Below are 20,638 nucleotides of genomic sequence, written 5' to 3'. Positions count from 1 at the left end.
AAGACCAAAGGCAAAGAAAGCTAAATCTCTCATTTTCAGAAGTGTGCAGTCTGCATATGAGGAAGTTCTGAGTTGTTTCAAAGCCTTGTCTTGGGCATCTGTTCATGTCTTTAAGTATAAACCAAATCAGGAGGACCATGGCAGCAGGCTCCAGGCACCTCGTGCAGGGCTGGCACTACACTGGTGGCACCATTTCAGGCTGGCATGGCAGCTGCCAGACCTTGTGAGAAACTGTGGTGTTTCCAATCATGCCTCAAGGAGCTGAGCCCTCAGCCTGCTGTTTCCCCCCTGCAGGGAGCAGCACTATCCCCCCATAAAATGCCCTACAGGCATCAGAAGTGCAGAGACATACAGAAGCCAGAACTGGGCCCTACCTACACTTTGAGATCACCCATGCAGGTGTTTCTGCCTGTTACAGAGGGGGGAACACCCCTCCACTGAAGAAAGATCTAGCTACATACCTGATACAGATCTTCATCTATTATTCTTTTATATCCTAAATTATTAATCACTGTGTAATAAATAATTCAGCCTTGTCTAAATACTTGTTTCATTTCCAAGAAAGACCCTAAGTTAAGCAATAAATTATTTTTTGGTGATAGCGCCTTTACTTTAATTTTTTCTCTCTTCATTAAAAACAAGAATGTTAAAGTTCACCTTATAGGGCAACAGCACTGATGGACACATGAATCCATCTGTTCTTCTAGATGAAACAAGGAAATGGTTCAATCCCAGAAACCATCCCATAATGCATTGTGCTGGGACTGTGCTGCACCCACCCCCCAGTAATCAAAAAGTTAAAAAAAGTATGTTTTGAGTTACGTTGGCAAGCATTATCTTGTGCCCCTTCAGCTGGCCTCCAGGGAGCGTCATTGTAGAAATCCTTACATCTTTCACAGGACAAACCTTCAGTGTTGTGGTGGCAGATACATCTTCCATGCACCTGCAAGGCAGCGAGAACAGATGAGATATGGTGATGAGAAGGGGGGGAGGGGGGGAGAGAGGAGGGGAGGGGGGATTGTTTTCAGTTTTATGGAAGGAAAACATTAAGGCATCATTTTCTCTCCCAAATGAAAGAGATGTGGATCAAAATGATGTTTCCTGTATGTCTGCTCACATAATCTGTTCCTGATGGTTCTGTTGCCTCCATTAAGACTTAAAATGATTTTTTCCTTCACTACTACTGTAAGTCTTGATGCTACAAAATAGCCACTAGCCCTCATTAGAATTCCTAAATCAAGTTATATCCTTTCAGGTACGACATCTTTATTCCTAAGAACAGTTACAACCCCTATTGAGTTGCTTACGCTATTATAAAATGTCTTATCTGCAGATATAGTCAATAGTAATTCACTTAATTGGGGAAGCAAGATTGGGGAAATTCAAAGCTCTTTGGCTCCCTCATCTGACAGAATGCTTGTTTATTTGAGGAAAAGTTCTGAGAATACCTACAAACTTTAACCCAATAGTTTTAAAGCTGCTGGGCATTTAGGAAAAGAAGTACTTCTAGGAGTCTAGAATAGTACTAGTACTAGAATGGAGACTTCAACATTTTTTATTTTTTTCTCTCACTCCAAACATGTATCTATACTAGGAAACATACTTTCCGAAGGAAAAAAATCCAATCTCTTTATCCCACAATTTGCAATCATCTCTCTGAAATTTTTTAATAATCAATTTTTCATGGATTAGCTTTGCATTATTGGCTACCCTTTGTGCCAGTGTTCCTGTCCCTGCTGCAGAGCCCCCAAGACCAGCTGGAGCATGGAATTCACCCAACAAGCAGCCAGTCAAGTCTGCACACAGCACAGACTGCTTACTGCATTATATTTGCACCATTACAGCTCTGGTATTTTGCTGCTGTTATCAACATGTCATGACCCAGTTGCTTTTGAAACACCACAGCGATGCCAACAAAGACACAGCTTCTGAGAAATCTGGCCCAGAGTTTTGAAGGAGGAAGTTGTGTCAAAAAGTTGGAGTTTCAAATGGTTAATCCAAAGGTCATCAGAGACCTTCCTTCCTCTCCTTCCCTCCCTCTCTCCTTCCCTCCATTCCTTCCTTCCATGAAAACACCAGCTAGGGACTTAATATTATTAATGACGCACCATGCCAGGCTGATAAAAGACATCACCCCGCAGACTCTGTATGGGATCACAGTGGCTGGCATGGCCATTGCAAAAGCAGTTGCCCCGCACAACCATCTCGTAGACAGCATAGTAGTACTTCTCAAGGGGATCACTGTGCCTTCTTCCAAGGAGAGCATCCCCAAGGGTATGGAGTTTGGTAAAGTTGATCCTTAAGTTTGTCATTGTAATGAGATCTGGAAGGAAAGAAAAGAAATCAGGAGCCCAAGCTGACTTGAAGATGAAGAGGGACAAATTTACAGCTTGAATAAAATATCCAGTAAATCCCACAACCTGAAGAAATAGTTAAAATGGTCTGATATGGGCCAGGGCAAGTGACTTGTTCCTGGCAGATAAATTCCCCAGTACAGCCCTGGTCCGGCTAAGCAGTGCTTCCCCAGCCAGTGCCTCATGAGCCCATGAGAGACACCCAAGTGGCAGGAAGGATTAGGTCACCTGGTCCTGGAAGGGAAAACAGCTTAGCTGCATGGCTGGGATGTACAGAGCTGTGTCATTTGTCTGTAGGGTTAGGGGACAAGATTAGCCCTTTTACAATGTATTAGTATGGATGTCTTCCTATGATGCTTTGGTAGATACTTTTAAACATCACTGATTAACAACAGTTGAGCTTTTGCTCCTCTTGGTGTACAAAGTGAACCACACCCAGGAAGTATCACTGGAGAAAACTTGCATTGTTCTTACCTTGGATATATGGCACATATGGGTTTTCTATTTCAAAGCTAGGATCCAAAGCTTTTAAGACAACCTGCAAATCAGAATAAAACAGCTCTGTAAGTCATGGAAGATATTCTTTTTGCATATAAACTCTGCCACCTGAAACCCATTAGTTACTAATGTCATGTTACTGATCCCATAGAATTAAAACCAAAATCTTGGCTCCAATTCAACAGGTTACCTCACTCTTTCAGCCTGGCTTTGGCTGGGTAAGGCAAAAAGCCCTTCAGGGGCAAAGGTTGATAGGGAACTGAGGGCTCTTATGAAGAAGGGCTTTCATGTGAACTGGGAAAACAGGAAAGAGTGCTAGAAGGCTTTTGTACATGTTGTTTTATGAGTTCACTTGGATATGAAACTGAGGGTAAAATGCTGTGGTTTTTCCTCTTATGCTTGAAAAGTCACCAGCACTACATGACTCAGGACCTCTGTAAGTAAATATGATAGACACTAAAGCAAGACCCTCAGCTCCAGGAAAACAGCCATGTATGATCTCAATCACCAACTCTCGGCAGTACCTCGCCTTCAGTGGAGGGCTCAATGTCTGAATATCTTGAATCACAAATGACGTCTCCCACACCTTTTGATGGACCAGAAGAGATGTTGGGAAAAGAAGCTGCACAGTCCTGTGCAAAATACCTAAACACTTTCCAGGTCTGACCAAAGTCAGTGGAGCGCTCAACCAGCATTGCTGCGGGCCGGAATGTCTGCAAGAAACATTATTTCATGAATTCCTTAATGAGGCACTGATAAGACATCTTGGGGATAGCTGTACTGACAGTCCTGTTTGGAGGACGCCAACAGCTACCAAGTAAACTTCTGTGTTTGGGGACCTGCAGGCACACTGTGCTATTTACATGAGACTCTGAAGAAGCCATATTCATCATCTGAACCCATTCAGGAAGAGAGAAGGGCAATCCTCCATATAGAATCATAACATCACAAAATGGCTTAGCTTGGAGGGGACCTGAAAGATCATCTAGATTTAACCCCTTGCTGTGGGCAGAGTTGCCACCAACCAGATCAGGATGCTCAGGAGATTATTTTAGAAGTAGATTAATTTCTAAGTAAGGAAATCTACTACAATAATACAGGAATTTTGAAAAGAAAAAAAATGTAGCCATCTTATGGATCAAAATGAGTATGCTTAAGAAGACAGAATTAAACTTGAAAGAACTACCTCAGTTAGAAAGGTCTAAAATATTTGGGCTTAATGTCATAGTTTATTTTTCAGATTTAATTATCAGATTTATAGAAAACAGGACCAGAAGGCACATGAATGGGAAGCTATTCAGCCTATCTACTTTCCCTAAGGCAGGATCAGCTACAGCCTAACCATATTTGACAGGTGTTTATCTAACCAGTTCTTAGAAACGTCTGAAGACGGTGCTTTCACTGCTTCTCTAAGCAGTTCATTCCTGTGGTTAAAGAATTAGTGTATAAAATTACCTAAAAGGAGTGGTAAAAGACGTGCATGTAATACCTTAAAGGTCAGGATGAGGTGGCTGAACTGGAATAAAGTTTCTAGGTCCAGTCTAATACTGACATGGTCAACGCCTGAAAAAGAATGAAAATGAAGAGCACAAAGCGCACATTGGAGGGGCTGCTGAGGCAGTTTTCCTTGGATAAAATATCCAGGGGAATTCACAGATGCCTTTTTGCAGCCAAGGCAGCCAGGCTCCATGGGGCATCCTGGGAGCACAAAGTCAGCTCCCTCTGGGATTGTGCATGCAGTGGGACCTGCAGTGCTGGGAGTCAGAGGCTGTGTGAGATGGCTGAAGGTCTTGTTAAGAGCATTCAGATGGCAGGTAATGGTGATGGCAAGGTTCTGAGTGTATGTCTTCCTGTAACCACGTGAATTTTTTAAAAGTCATCCAGTTATTTTCCTTGTGTCTGACAGAAACACGAAGTAATACAAATATCTTCATGATAAATGGATGTTAAATCTTTCTATAACGATGAAGTTGAAATTCATCTTGAACAGAGCTATCAGACCAGGAGACCTCATCCCAAAGGAAAGGTGGGGAGAGCAAGAAAGGATCCTCTCACAGCTGGCCCACTGCTCTACTGACAGTGGGGTCCCAAACTGGTGACAGTGCCTTTTACGTACCAGGAAACAATAAGGCTGAGGAATTTCTAGTTGGGTGCTACTCTGTCCTTTTGTATCCGGAGGCAAGCATACCTTTTGCAACAAACTACATCTCCATAAAAAGCAAGTACCCTCAAATGATGCATGCCTCCTGCACATCATCCTGCAGGTCCCCCACTTAGCTCTTAAAAGACACTGTGCTTAAAATTTGTCTGTAGAAAGAAAGAATTTCTCAAATCCTATATTGTTACAGAGGAAAAGGCTAAAATACTGTTGTATTACTGCCTCAAGGAGTACGCAAGGCTTCGTTCCACCTCATTGTGAAGGCCATGGGGTGAATAATTACAGGAGTAAATCTAACCACAATCAGCATTGTTTTGTCAAGGAAACTTACCGTTTTCTGACTGCCACCACTTTTTTTTCCTATCTGGCTCAAAAGTTGTGATAACATTTTCAATCATGTGGCTGTTGTGTTGTGTATAGGGATTGTATGGGTACCTGGAATCACAGACAAAGCACTTCTGTTCAGCCTAGAAAACAAAATGAGCAGAATAAAATATGAGTTTGGCCTCTTATTGAAAGATCTGGTAGGCATACATATCTGTGCGTGTGCAGGTTCTGGCCTGAGGTCAGACAGCAGAGGCGTTGCAGAGGAAGACTGGCTCCTTAAGGCCTGAGGGTGCCTTGAAGTGGAACATTTTCTACATCATTTATCTGTATTTTTCTCTCTGTTTTGCACATGGCCAGGCCCAGCAGACGGATGCTGTTGTATATGTGCAAGGGAAGACTGAGTCCAGGGAAAATGTAAAAGGTCTGGGCTGACATGCTCACCACAACCAGTGCCTTCTGTGGGTGGAGTGGACAACTGGAATGTCAGAAGGAAGATGTAAGGAGAGGTGATGAGGTGTGGAGAGTGCCTGTGCTGAGGAGCAAAGCAAGCAGAGTGAGGGCAGATGGACAGCAGGGAATGAGCATGGCGCAGCACCTGCAGTGGGGAATGAGGAGGCACTGCTTCAGTACTTTGTCCAAGGCTGTTGGGTAGACAGAAAGCAGCAGGCAGTTCTGTGACCAGAACAGGAGCAAGAGAGAGGTGCCTGTCCATCACACTCAGAATGTGCAGGGAAACATAGGAACCATTTGCACATCTCTATTACGAAATCACCTGGGAATTATTCACATTTAAAGAAATATACAGATGAGAATTCAAAAGTGTGCTATAATCCATGTGTTTTAAATATTATGAAAATATATATTATATTCAGCCACTCTACATTGTACTTTGTGATGTGTGATGAAGTTACAATATGTAAGACACAGCAGAAGCACAAAGAACACTCACCCATCTCATTTTACAAAGCTCTGATAAGGAGCAGTCCAGTTATCTCAGCATTTGGTACTGTGTACACCCATGCTCTGGCTTATGGGGACACACACTTTGCAACACTCATTCAATTTAAGTTAAAGGTGCACTGCAAAAATCTCTTTGTGCCCCAAATGACAAGCACGTGCACGTCCTCACAGGCGGCTCCGCCAGATCCCATCTGTGCTCTCTGCATCACCAAGTACCTTTCCTTTCTGAACACATGTAAGTAGTAAGCTCAATCACAGGGCTAAAACCCATTTAACCTACGCTTAGAAACAAATAGAGGCATTATTCTAAATAAGCCACAGTTATTAAAAGTGCTTCTTTTCAAACACAAAGAAGTTGAACTCCAAATTTTTCAATCTGAGTTTTCATTAAAACATCCCAACCGAGCCTCAGTTTCTGGCAGCTTGCCACATTGACTGGCAAACCTCCATACATCAGGTTTGCTCCTGCCACGGTTCCTGTGTCATGACACAGGTCATCAGAAGGGGAACTGTGGGGAGGAAGAATGCAAAGTTTCCTGGCTTGCCTCCAGGAATATGCTGGTGGGAAGAACTGATTTCAGTGGAATCCTGTATCATACTTCAAGTGGCAGACACATGGAAGGGGAGCTGGTACAGCAGATCACATTGCCAGGGCATAAGCCAGCTTTGGGAAGCAGCAGGACTCGTAACTCACATGGCTTTTAGAAGGCAGTCACTGGGGGTCAAGATGTGTTGAGGTAGCACTAAATCACAGGGATTATTGCAGGAACAGCTGTTCCTTTTCATGAGTCTGTATTTACATAATTCAAAGGATAAGTACAGGCAAGTGAAAATATTAATTTTTTATCACTCTTTGATCTCATCTTAAAAAGAAAAAGAAGGAAGTCCTCCAGCCAAGGGCCAGAAGTGAGACAGCTCTTTGTGCCGGGCTACCAAGCTGAGCCAAGGCTCAGAGCACAGCCACCAACACAGTGCCCAGGATTCCTTTGTTCAAACAACCTGGGGAAAAACTGCAAAAGGTGAAAAGAAGCTCAAAAGACCTTTCAGAAGTGGAAAGAACTGTTTACATTTTGCAGAAAAATGCAGTTGCAATGAGTAGCTGGGAGCAGTGTTTGGTGTCATCTCAGTATGGCAGAGCTTTACATTGTAAATACTTCACAGCATTTTGCCAGAAGGTCATAAACTAAATATTTTTCATTGCTTATAATTGAAATGGTATTTTAAGAACTTCCTCTTCACCCTGCAGATGGTATTTAGTGAAAATATTCCTGCTTGAGAGTATATGCTAGCTCAGAAGGGCCAAGTCCTGCAGGACGCGTAGCAGGGGAAGTCCATTTCTGCTGGTCACTGCTTCCAAACATCCAATGGACATGTAGGTTCCCCACAGATGCTTCCCGAGGAGGGACCGGTTTGATTGCATGCATCTGGTGTCTGCCTACCCACTAGGTAGGTGGCCAAAGATTGTGTTTTTTCCCTCTCCCAGACATGGCTTTTCTGCTTTCATCAACATTGGTTTTATTCACGTCAAGTGACATGTGAGGATGTGGTGTGAGTCTCTAAACAGGATGCCTTAGGTCTCAGCACTGTATGGGATGTGTCCCCCAGCAAAAGCACATCAAAGACCATGCCCATCCTGCTAAGCACACACACATGCCAGCTGTGGTCTTAATCTCTGAATGGGGAAGGACTGGCAGAGTAAAGCTCCCTCAGATATCCTTGTGCTCATTTGCATCTTATGGATGTTTCTCCCTCTGGAGAAGCTGTGCATCACTGAAAGCTGTTTGCCGTTTATGCCAAATCCTCCATATGTGCTGCGATGAGGGACAGCCTTCCACCAGGCTTCTTTCACGCTGTCTGATGATTATTCAGACAAGTCCAGGACAAGCTTCCTAGTCTGGGCAGCTTCCTTTTACAGAAAAGAACATTGCTAGTCTGGAGAGTACAGTTTATTAAAAAGAAAAAGCACACCAACCTCAAGGTAGCCTATAATGCAGTACTTCTGGGGGCCGTTCACTCCACAGGTTGAAGAGGCCACCAGTTGCTTACTGCGACCCAGGAGGAGGTCCCCAACAGCTGGGTGGCAGGACCCAGCCCTGCAGTCATCCTGTGCCTGCCGGAGTCCCACAAGTACTGTGTGCAGAAAAAGATAAGTGAGAGATTAAACTGGTTCACATCTCAGCAGTGCTCTCTGCAGAAAATCAGTGATGTTCTAACATCAGCAGAAAAGTAAATTGTCCTTTGTCTATTCTCCCATCCTTCCTTAATCATATCACCTGATAGAATCTGGAAGAGCTTTGCTTATGAACCCACCTACTGCAAAATCACTAAAAAGACAGAGCTTGCATATTGCAAATGTACACTGAACCATGTCCTCAGCACTTTGCTGTCCATCAAACATGTCAACCTGCTAGGAGCAATGATATACTAAGTATACCATCCTAGTAGACCCAGAGTCAGTGCTGCTGCTGCAGAATCACAGGCATTACAGCTGACTTTGTGAGCAGAACCAGATTCTGATTCATTCTGCTGCTTAGTGCTGCATTCTCCAAGTAGCATTGGTGAAACCGAGGCCAGGTATGAAGTCTGAGGTGACTATGATTTTCTCATGAATTGCAGTGAACATACTGCTCCGGACCCAACACCTTCCATTCAGAACCCATGAAATGGTCATTAATAGTTGAACAGAATAGTTTGAAGTCCTGTAAATAATTTTGAGATTTTTTTTGTTTATTTTGCCTGAAACTATTTTGAATATTTTTTTCCAATATTTCACGACTCCCCTTACAGGGCTTGTCCTTTTAGACAAGTTCTGTCCTGAAACCCTGAACAGGAATGGGTACTTTGGAGGCTTCATCTATTCAGTTTTACTTGGCTCAACTTGTTATAAAAAGTAAAGTTAAGAAAAAAAATACAATCAATACATGAAGGTCACACAGAATCACAGGATCACAGAGTTGTAGGAGTTGGAAGGGACCTCTAGAGGTCATCGGGTCCAACCCCCGTGCCGAAGCAGGCCCCCTAGACCAGGTTGTACAGGTAGGGATATCGCAGGAGCATGAAAAGCTGTAATACAATTAGAGCACTAAATATATTTACTATTTTTTTTTTTTTACTATGAATACTTCTATGAAGTGCTGCAGCAGACTGATTTCAGTCCATGGCTCAGGCTATACTTTAAGCACTGAATGAAACTTGACTTGTTAAGTATAAAGCAATGCATATGTTTGGTTAATCCACTCTTATGTATTTATCCGCATTCACTGCATATTGGATATTGGATGCCTCTTTCAGGAGCTGATTCAGGCTTAATCACAACATATACTTTTTTTTTTTTATCACTTTCAGCTCCAAAACAGGAGCGTGAGGAACAAGGACTCACTGTCTCATGCATTTTAACTGTGTAGATAAATGAAGTACCCTAGCAAAGTTTTGGAGGAACATGTAAATGACATGACAGTATTTCAAAATTGGCCCAAATAACTGTGCCATATATACTTACTGAGGTGCAACAGAAGGGCCAGCCAACACTCATGTCTCTGCATGGAGCTCAGGGCTGGCTGGAAGAGAAGAGCCAGTGGGTCACACAATGCCTGTTTGCCCTAGGGCACACCTTGAGCGTGGGTGTGCACGGAGCTGTCTTTCAGCAAAGGGATGAAATCACAATTAAAACACCAAGATTAAAAACAAATGCTGGTCTTGATTTTGTTCTAGAGGAAAACTCTCACGACGATTTTTTTCAGAATAGGATCAAAGCAGAGGGATACCTCACATGTACTTTTGCAAAAAACCATAAATACTATTCATACAATTTAAAATAAAAATTAGATGTTATCAGTAATACTTCTGTGGTATTCAAATATAAACTATCTAATCCTAATTAGATTCAACAGAGCTGTTTGCAGAGATCTAACTCCTTCTCTCTAAGTTCTTATTTCTTTGCACTGACTTCAAAGAAAGCCAGAGGTCCTAACATAGATGCTTCTGAGTAATGCCTAAAGTCAGGTGCTACAGATTTTGGCGTTATTAGAGATAAAAGTAGAAGCAAACACGTAAGTGCAGTGAGGAAAAATAGATAATGTTGCTATCAATGCAAAAGTCTTGTATTGAAGAACCCATGGGAAGATCACTCTAGCTTTTACTTCACATCCTTCCTACTTCCTACAGCGGAATGTGTGATTTGCTAACACAAGAACTCTATTGGAAAGAAAAGAAGGCAGAAATGAATGGAAAATACGGCCCAGCATCTTTCCACCATGTAGAGCTTCTAAACCATTTTTGTGTCTCCCACCTCATTCTCCATCTGTTGGCACTGATGGAATCAACATGTTCTGATGCCACTCCGGCTGCTGGGGTGTCCCCATGCAAGCACACCCAAACTGTCTCAGACAAAATACCCCACTGTGTCAGAATAGAGCAACTGTTCACATAAGCAAAGGCATTCAAAGTATTTAAGATTTTACAGGCTCCGTGTAGGCTTGGTTCACATTACTCCAATCAATACACGAGAGAATAGACATGCCTGTGTGGTTATTTCAGCAATCACGAGTGATCTACGCATCTTTGTAATTACATGTCCCATTCACACTCCATACCAATGATATTCTTTAAATGTGACTCACTTTAACAAATAAACAAACACCAGAAAAACCCCAACACACTTCAGTTTCACACTTAGCAGGAAAATTAAATACTGGAGATGTCTTACCTGTATTTCAGGCAGCCGAGTGTTTCAGCTGGAAGCGAACTGCACAGAATGCGGGAAGCAAGTAAAGGCATACCTGTGCACTTCAGCTGAACAAGATCGTGCGTCCCCTGAGGCACCAAGGTGTAGGTGAGAATGAGACCTGGCCTGCAACCTGCCAAGGGGGTGATTTGTGAAGTCTCTCTGATGGGGCTTCTGGCATTAGCAAGTATGTGCAGTGAAACAATATTGTGACAGGTAGAAAAGGTTCTTACGACTTAAAAGAGAAGATAAGGATTCTCAAAAAGCCAACTCTTCAGTTGTTGTATAGTTGAACAACTGTCCAACTCTTCCATTTTGCAGCTGCATCTTGGAGCCTTCACGACTACTTAGCATCACAAGTCCAGTGGTACTGGTTTAACTGAGTGCAGAATAGAAACAACTCCTCATGGCAGGGGTGCAAAGTGACAGGAAGAGCAGGGTTTGGGCTTTGAGGTGACTAAATACACCTGCTCAAAAGCTGAGACCAAAGCCCATGTGGATGTAACAAGTCAGCTTCAAGCTAGCTTGAACACTGGATCAATGACATGAACATTATTGCCTTTCTTTTCCAATCAAAAGCTAAAGACACCATGACAACATGAGTATCTTCAGATTCAATTTTCAGAGCACGTTGTTGCCTGCACCGTCACCTGCAAGCACCTGCAGCATGCTGCACAGCCCACACCACCATCTGGAGAAGCACTGCCAAGGAACAGCTCCAAGATGGCACTCACCCACTGGTGCTCAAGTAGTGACCATTTGTGGATGGCTTTGTCAAACCCGCAGCACTTCAATTTCAATTTTCAGAACAGTAAATCTCCTTGGATGCGTATTTTTAGTTTTGATCTACTTGTAATTCATCCTTCTCTGATTGCTTGTAAGGACTCATTCACAGTTGTCCATAAAGCATCACATCCTCAAACAGAAAGTTTTCTAAATGTGCAAAATACATCTTATAAACTAAACACTGCTTTTCTTTTGATAGTTTCTACCCTTTTAGAAAAGCAACGGGGAAAGCAAAGAACAGATGGATGATCATACTGTAGTGCTCAGTGCTCTGGCCTCTGTTGTTACTTTGAGAGCTCACTCTAGCAGAAATAATGCATACATTTACATTTTTGGAAATTATCTTCACAAGTGCATGTGGAAATTAGTTGCAGGAGACTTTTTTTTCAGGCCAATTTAATCTGCATACAGATTAAATATATACATGATCAAGTATTTATTTAAAGTTATCCATATTATACTGATTATTATTTCTTTTTATGGGCTTCAAAATTAAAAAAAAAAACCAAAAGATTAAGTGATAAATTAAGATATTCTACTTTTTATGCAGAAGCAGTATGTCAAATGCATTCTGAAAGAATGGCACATAACTGAAGAAAGCATTATTACTGTGATGCTACTAAATTATAGAATGGTTGACGTTTTATCAGCATATTTGATAGGGAATTCAGATTTCATTACAGAGAAGTTATGTGAGAAATAAATATGAAGGAAGATTTATTTCCAGAATATAGCTGGTCCTGTGTTTTGATTTATGTGGGACCCTGAACAAGAAAGATGTCTTAAAATGCTTGAGGCAGGGATTAAGGAACTTCTATCTCACTTCTTTAATCTCTCCCCTGGTAAAGGATCTGGATTTATAATGCTCACTTGTTCCATGCTGGCTGGAGGGTAGATAGCATTGGTGCGTGACTTTTCAAGTCATCACAGGTCTTACAGTTGTAATTTCTACGGTCTTAGGAATATCCTTAGCACACGAAGGAAAGAAACTGCAAGCACTTGGGCACATTTTCACTTCACAGACACCAACCAGCAGTGAGAAAAGGCAATGAACAGTGCCTGCAGTCTTGGTGCTCCAGTCATACTTCAGAGTGTGGCACTAGCCCATGCAGGCGTGCACTGCCCCCCCAAAAATATGTTGAACATCTCTATGGGTATATGATGATTTTCTTTTCCCTGTAATGAAAATGACAAAACCATTCCGAGAAAGTATACAAATAACTATGCTTTTCTTTAAAGTTTTGATAGGAAATAATTTGAGCTTGGAATTGTTCTTGTGAACAGAAAAATAAGTGCCTCATCTACACGATTTACCTGGGCTTCCTGGAGTCAGGAGAGAAAGACAGGGACTCCTGCAGGCTCCATAATACCACATATTTTAGATACTTACTTAAAGGGATATATCACCCTCTGGAGGTATCTACTGCTTTCCTCTAAGTTAGTGCAACCCCATTCTGTAGCACAGGCTGTATTCTTGTATTTTAAACTGACTGCACTGAGATGAATCCCGTCCATAAAGAACTAAGCCAGAATTACAAATGAAAACCAAACCCATCTTGCTATGTTTCTATATTTCCCTTTCTACTTCTGCTCTAATTTCTTTCAGTATTCCTTTTGTTTAAAGCATCATTCCTCACAGGCAAGAAGAATTTATTTTTTGATATTCCACATGCTGACAGAATGTAGCACCGGATAATAAAAGCAGAATAAAGCATAAGCTCACAAAAATATAAGAGATGTATTTTATTTGATGTATTTGATCAAGAGAGCACTGAGGACAGCAGAAGAACATGCATTTCTGTTTGCTCTGAAAAAGAAAGAAGTGATCTTTGTGAAAGAGCCCAAGGCAAAGGCAGAAATATCATTGTTATGACCAAGAGTATGGCATAGCAAACAATCAAACAATTTCCCAAGAGGTTAAACCCAATGATCGTGCTCTGCCCCATCATGAAGCAAGCTTTGCATCCTGGAGCAAATATCTACTTAAAATTTTCTTTAATCATCATCTAGATGAGCTTTTCCACATTTCAGAAGGATGTAAAGCATACCTGTAAGTCATGACACACTTCACTTTCTAACAGCACCCATGGTGCCCCACACTTTTTGCATGCAAGTCTGGTATTTGAAGTTTGTTTTTTTTCTCCACTACAAACAAGAAATCCAGTTTCAACTTGTACGTTATCTCCCTGGCAGGCATAGTGTTGCTGATGGCTGTAATCAACACTGAAGAGAAAAAAGACAGTGAGGGTGATGAACTGTATTGCTTTAAAGTATCACTGTAAATTTTAAAGTGCTGTTCAAGATATACATACATTCAGTATGTAATGTTTCATAACATCTCCTGAGGTCCTGACATTTCCAAGCTGACAGCAGGACTGGTGGGATGAGAAGTGTGGCACAAATTTTGATCACTATTAGTTCATTAAAAATTACAGGGGTCATGCAGTACAACTGGACAATGCTATTTCTAGGAAACTTTGACCATTGATAAACAAATGTACTTGGCTCATCAACCAGAAGTAATGATTCCCCCTAAATTCAATAGGAAATTTGATACATTTATTCATATTTATAATTGTAGTAATGTTCTGTTTTACAAAACTATCATTAGATCTTCTGGACCTGCCAGCCTAAAGTATTTTCCCTTGGTTAAATAAACCCTTCTGCAAAGGTTAAATGACTATGCTGTTTAGAAATGATCCTGGTCTTAGAGAATCTCACTGGCCCCTGTGGAATATCTGTGACCTAGCAGCTTAGAAAATAACAGAAATTTACCATGCTGTCATCTGCTTGTGAGTGAAGGCATATGGGAGGGAGCAGAGGGAATTAAATTCAAAACCTAGTGGAGTGCAGTCTGGAGAAGAAGTAGAGGGAAAACAGTCAGCTCTCAACAGAAATAACCCAGGAGATGTACAATACTGGGAGGAGAACCTGACAGATGGGAAGGATGATGACCTGAACTTGAGGAGAGAAAAGAATGGAGAGAAGTGTGTGCACTCACTACAGGACAACAGCAGCAGCAAGATCACCCAGTGCAGATCCATCACAAGCTGGAGGCTGAAGAGCATCTCTGGAAGTGCTGGTACCAACCCTGCAGCCATGAGCAACAAGGGAAGCTGATTCTTCCACAGTCCTGTAAGCATCTGAAGTAAGGGCTTCTGAAATGAAAAAATGCAGCCCTCACAGCCCATCCTTATTTTTCTGACAAGAACTGAAACATGAAATATTTTGGTTTAGACTATCCTAGAATTTTGCTTAGTAAAAATGAAAAGGAATTAAAATGAAAATGACTTATTTCTCTTACAACTAGAAAACAAACACAATAAAACAGAACAAAAACACATCCTGTTTAGATTTTTTTAGGTCTGTTCAGGTTGAAATAAATAAAGCTGGATAGCAGGTGTCCTTCAGGAAGTTGTGGAAGTAGGATGGTAAAATAATTGTGAAATCTGATGTTTTCCATCCATGCTCACCAGCACCTGTGACAAGTATGGTACCTGGCAATGTGCTATAACCATGCTCTCACAAAAGCCTCAACTGCTACGTATACCTTCTTTTGCCTAACTTAGCAATACATATGGCTAAACTGATGTTTTGGAGATTTTCCATTCCTCAGTTCCAAGTTGAACTTAATACAAAGGTTTCCAGGGAGTATTTAAATCTATCAACACACACATGGTAATTACCCAAAACTATGATAGAATGATGGCTGGTTGACTCTCAGATGTTCAGATGTATCTGCATCTGTCCTGTAAATCTGGAATCTGTACACACACAGGAAGTATCACACATAAGACAGCATGCCTAAAAGCTGGCAACAGGTGTATGTAATTATATGATTTGCCCACAATCAAGAATATATGAGCTCTGCTTTATCCTTCTCTTCAGGACTTAATTATATCAGATGGAGAAAGCAGAAAAATAAGCATCTCCCTTCACCTTCCTGTTCTCTCCTTATCTCGTAGAAGTGAAGAGTTGTCACTGCCAGGCAGTCAGAAAACGAGCCAAGCTCAGTAAATGTCAACAGCAAATCTGGAGAGTAGGAAAGACCTCTTGCTTTCCAACACTGTCATCGAGACAGCTCTTTTCTAGAAGAAGGAAGAAGCAAATCCTTGCTCATCTGCGAGGAGCCCATCTCAACAGCAATTGCTTTGCTTCCATGTTGCCTGTCCTTTACCACCAGGTTGTCTGTAAATGCTGTCACACATCCACTACTGCAGAGTCAAGGGAATGGTTGTTTATGGCACTACAGTCTACTGTATCATGAAAGACAAGCAACCTACAACAGAAGACAGGGTAGAAAAGGTCCAGAGGTGTGGGGAAACTAACACTATTTTGAAATTGAGGATTTAGAAGCTGGGAGAGAAAACAGGCTGATCCAGTAATCCCAGCAGAATCAGAATGCTCTGAGAAGTTCCACTGGCACATACAGCGATGTAGATTGGGCACAGAGTGAACTGGGCAGGAGATTATAGAGATATTGGAAGTCGTGACTTATCTACTTAATTAAATCTGTATTACAAATTAGAAAAAAACCAACACAACATTGTCATCCAGGAATGGAGGCTGAAAGAACACAGGGCTACCCAGTAGCATGGATACAGGCTCCCTGCTCACTGCCTGTGCAGGCCTGCACAGAAATGCAGTCTCTTCTGAGTTGGGTTTTTTAGACACCCTGGACACGTGGCACTCTCCTAAGAGTATCCTGACCCCTTTAGACCACCATGCAGAAGTGCTCTGCAAATTAACTAAAACCATGATCTCTGCTGATTGGCAGACATGATCTTTGCTTATTGCTAGACAACACTTAACAGTAGATAAAGCTTAATTAAAAGTTGTTATTTTTGCTTGGTTCAAATCTCATCAACCATATTAAAATGGTTGAAGAAAAAAAGCAAACAACAGCAAAAATCATGGAGTTAATGTTCTTTTATTACTAAGATCAAAACAAATTTTACTTCTTATAAACTAAAACCTTTACAGTGATCAATCAAGATTTTCTTACAACCTGTTTGCTTGGCAGAACATCAAAGGAATAATTTTCAGGAAACTTCTAGAGATATATTTCTTGTAGAGCCCAATCAAAAGTGCATACTTAACTACACACTGTAAATTTGGAGAAACTCATTCTATTGATTAAGCATCAATTTTACCAACATTTACGCTACTTGTATACTGGTAACACCACACGGATCCCAAAAACTCGAACCATTTTGATGAGTAAGGTTATAGCTAAACTACTGATATTTATTAATAGTCATTGTCAATATTAACTCATAAGTTCATAAGTTCATAAGGTTGGAAAGGACCTATAAGATCATCTAGTCCAACCATCCTCCTATCACTATCTCTACCCAACTACTAAATTAAGTCCTTTAGCACCTCATCTAAACGCTTCTTGAACAGCGCTAGGGATGGTGCCTCAACCACCTCCCTAGGCAGGCCATTCCAGTGCCTGACCACTCTTTCAGAAAAGAAATGCTTCCTGAGGTCTAATCTAAATCTTCCCTGGCGCAACTTGTGGCCATTCCCTCTCGTCCTGTCATTACTTATCAGGGAGAAGAGGCCTACCCCCTCCTCACCACAACCCCCCTTCAGGAAGTGGTAGAGTGCAATAAGGTCTCCTCTGAGCCTCCTCTTCTCCAGACTAAACAATCCCAGCTCCCTCAGCCGCTCCTCATAAGACTTGTGCTCCAGACCCCTCACCAGTTTTGTTGCCCTTCTCTGAACACGCTCCAGGGCCTCAATGTCCTTCTTGTAGTGAGGGGCCCAAAACTGAACACAGTACTCGAGGTGCGGCCGTACCAGAGCTGAGTACAGGGGGATGATCACCTCCCTGCTCCTGCTGGCTACACTATTTCTAATACAGGCCAGGATGCTGTTGGCCTTCTTAGCCACCTGGGCACACTGCCGGCTCATGTTGAGCCGAGCATCAACCAACACCCCCAGGTCCTTTTCCTCTCTACATTCTTCAAGCCATTCTGCCCCAAGCCTATAGCATTGCATGGGGTTATTGTGGCCAAAGTGCAGGACCCGGCACTTGGTCTTATTGAACCTCATCCCATTTTGCTCAGCCCAGCTGTTCAGCCTATCCAAATCCCTCTGAAGGGCCTCCCTACCCTCAGGCAGTTTGACACATCCTCCCAGCTTTGTGTCATCTGCAAACTTACTGAGGGTACACTCAATTCCCTCGTCTAGGTCATCAATAAAGATATTAAACAAGATGGGCCCCAAAACTGACCCTTGGGGGACACCACTCGTTACAGGACGCCAGCTGGACTTAACTCCATTAACCACTACCCTCTGGGCACGGCCCTCCAGCCAGTTCTCCACCCAGAGAAGAGTGAACCTGTCCACACCACGGGCTGCCAGTTTCCTTAGGAGAATACTGTGGGAGACCGTGTCAAAGGCCTTGCTGAAGTCCAGGTAGACTCACATATGGTTACCCTGACCTTCTCCTGATCCTTGAAGCAGATTTAGTGTTTTTTATACAATTAATAAACAGAAATGCCCTTTTCCCTATTAAAGGCAAATAACTCCCTCAACTACATCAGATAACAGTTTCATGCTAGGACACAGCAAAGAAAAAAAAAAGCCACTGCTTATGATGATTTATGAATAAAACTTCTAAGGAACTTTGGGAAACTTATTTATTAATGGCAATATGATTTTGTTTTTTATTTTTTCAAGAAAATTGTGTTCTAGGGAATGGAAAACAGAACACTAAAACCAAAGAAATACTGAAGGTCACAATTTATTGTGATATGTCTCTGTCTCCTGACAGTTGCTGCCCTGTACTCAGTGTGTAGACAATTCAAGAAGCCTTTATGCCAAAGGATTAATGTATTTATGTAACTTTATCAATTATAAAAAATAAATCTGCTTTGTAATAATGATCTAATTACTAAACATAGCCAAGTGGTGATAGAGAAGGATTTATTACTAACCAGATGATCATCATCTCACAAACTGACATTTGTAATCTAGGCAGGAATTCAGCTTGGTGACTTACGTCCCCTTCCTTCCTGCCTCCCTCCAATCTATCAACAACATATAGCAAATCTCTGCTGAATGAAAGATGCAACTTCACATCAGTTATCTGTCTACACCAAACAATTTAAATTCTTGGAAAAGGGAAAAACAAGATCACACTGTAACATCTTTAACTTCAGCTTTCACAGCACTCAAATGCAATACTTATCCTAGCTTTCCTGAGTGGTATGAGCTTCAGCAGCAGCTGTATTAAATTACATTTAAAATGTCACAAAAATATCCAAAGAATTAGGATTTAATTTCCTCTAAATAGATTTGCAGTGGTAATTTTAGGTTCCATAAAACAGTTATCTTATTTATCCGATTAATTCACTTTAACTGGGATTTTTTCAGATCGAATAAATAGGTATAACACATTTTTTATTCCTTTTAGTTAATTGGATGCTTTTGTATTTTGCATGACTGTAAAAAGCCACGTTCATAATGATTGTGTAAAAAAAGCATCTCTCAAACAAACAAACAAAAACAAACAAAAAAACCCCGTGAGACCAAACGGGAAAAAGGACGTAAAAGGAAAAAGACATGGAGTCTCCTTTAACTGACACTTTGTTTTCATTTACTTTTTAATTAGTTACAGATGCACCAAAAATGGACGACGTAGACTACATAAATGAGACCACAGCACTGATGAATATTTGTGTTATGAACTGCAGCATTTGCAATTCCTCTTTATGGAGGGAATGGGGATTTCCATTCAGCTTTTAGGCATAAAACAGAGTCAGGTCATCATCAGGTGCAACGTTACCACAGAAGCACAGGGTTTTTAGGCCGGAATGTATAGATGCCCGGAAGGAAAGCGCAGCAGCCCACCAACACCCCAAGGCACGGAGCGCCGAGCGCGGCGCCGGCCGGGCCCTCCTAGCCGCCTCGTCTCGCTGGTTCCTGCGAGCCTGGCTCCTTCTGATTGGCTGAGCTGAGCTGAGCTCCGCCCCCAGCCGCCCGCGCGCTAACGCCGCTCTGTGCCTCCCGGCGGCCGCACCTCGTTGCCCTCAGAGTAGTTCTTCATCTCCGGCCTTTGGGCTCTGGCGGACTTAGCGCCCCGGTCTCGTTTGTTCCCCGTCCGCCCCTTCCAGCCACTCCCATCCCCTTATCTCCATATTCCCTGCCTTGCAGCTGGCTTTCTTCCTTCTCCAATGCCACCTCGGGGTTACCACGTTGCGGTAAAGCAGCTGCTCTGTCCTCCGCCCTGTCCTCCCTTGCGTTGTCCCGCTGTCTTCTCTGCTCCTGCCTGTGGTATTAAACGTGCTTCAGAGCGTGACGCCCCGGGGAGCGGTGCTTTCTGAGTGTTTGTCCTGCTTCAGTTGTGCTTTGCTAAACTGCATGGATGTGAGACTTCCTCGTCGTTTTCCCCTCTTGTTCACGGCTGTTCACAGATCAGCAGTGTTAAGCGCATTAAGCAATATTGGTATGATGCTAACTTTGTCTCTTTTTTCTTAAATTCTGAAAAACGCTTCCAGCTTTCCCCCCCCCCCCCCATAAAATCCCATAGAAATGTAGATATGAATGTGACTGTAATGATGCAAAGCTGTGAGGAGGTTGCTTTTTTTCTTTTTTCTCTTTTTTCCTGTTTTGCTTTGTAAGAGATGTCTCAGTGTGGTGAGAGCAGTAATGCCAAACCCGTGGGCAGATTGGATTGCTGTATCTTGGAGCCGCTGGGAACATCTGTTGAGCATCCCTGAGGCACAGCTAATAACCAAATCCGTCTGATGCTCTTTTCAGACCTCGGCATTGAGGGCATTTCGAGGGAAAGCAGAGCTTAGTAAGCAAAATCCCTGGCTG

At 42.2% G+C, this 20,638-nt stretch overlaps 1 protein-coding gene across 1 annotated transcript in view; it reads right to left on the bottom strand.

Annotated features, from left to right (window-relative positions):
• LAMB4 (laminin subunit beta 4) overlaps positions 1 to 19,956 on the bottom strand; it is a 53,301-nt gene extending 33,345 nt beyond the window's left edge. The window contains 10 exon segments of the mRNA XM_065743599.1: positions 823 to 943; positions 2,109 to 2,323; positions 2,829 to 2,892; positions 3,377 to 3,565; positions 4,342 to 4,415; positions 5,342 to 5,477; positions 8,270 to 8,427; positions 11,572 to 11,583; positions 17,513 to 17,539; positions 19,896 to 19,956. Coding sequence (XP_065599671.1) covers positions 823 to 943; positions 2,109 to 2,323; positions 2,829 to 2,892; positions 3,377 to 3,565; positions 4,342 to 4,415; positions 5,342 to 5,477; positions 8,270 to 8,427; positions 11,572 to 11,583; positions 17,513 to 17,539; positions 19,896 to 19,956 — 1,057 coding nt within the window.
• Positions 19,957 to 20,638: the final 682 nt, after the last annotated feature.

The sequence above is a fragment of the Cyrtonyx montezumae genome, unplaced genomic scaffold (assembly GCF_038088225.1).
Source record: "Cyrtonyx montezumae isolate F1298 unplaced genomic scaffold, pur_monq_1.0 scaffold_3, whole genome shotgun sequence".
Lineage (NCBI taxonomy): Eukaryota > Metazoa > Chordata > Aves > Galliformes > Odontophoridae > Cyrtonyx > Cyrtonyx montezumae.
The sequence above is the reverse complement of the archived record's forward strand: the minus strand, read 5'-3'. Positions and strand labels throughout refer to the sequence as shown.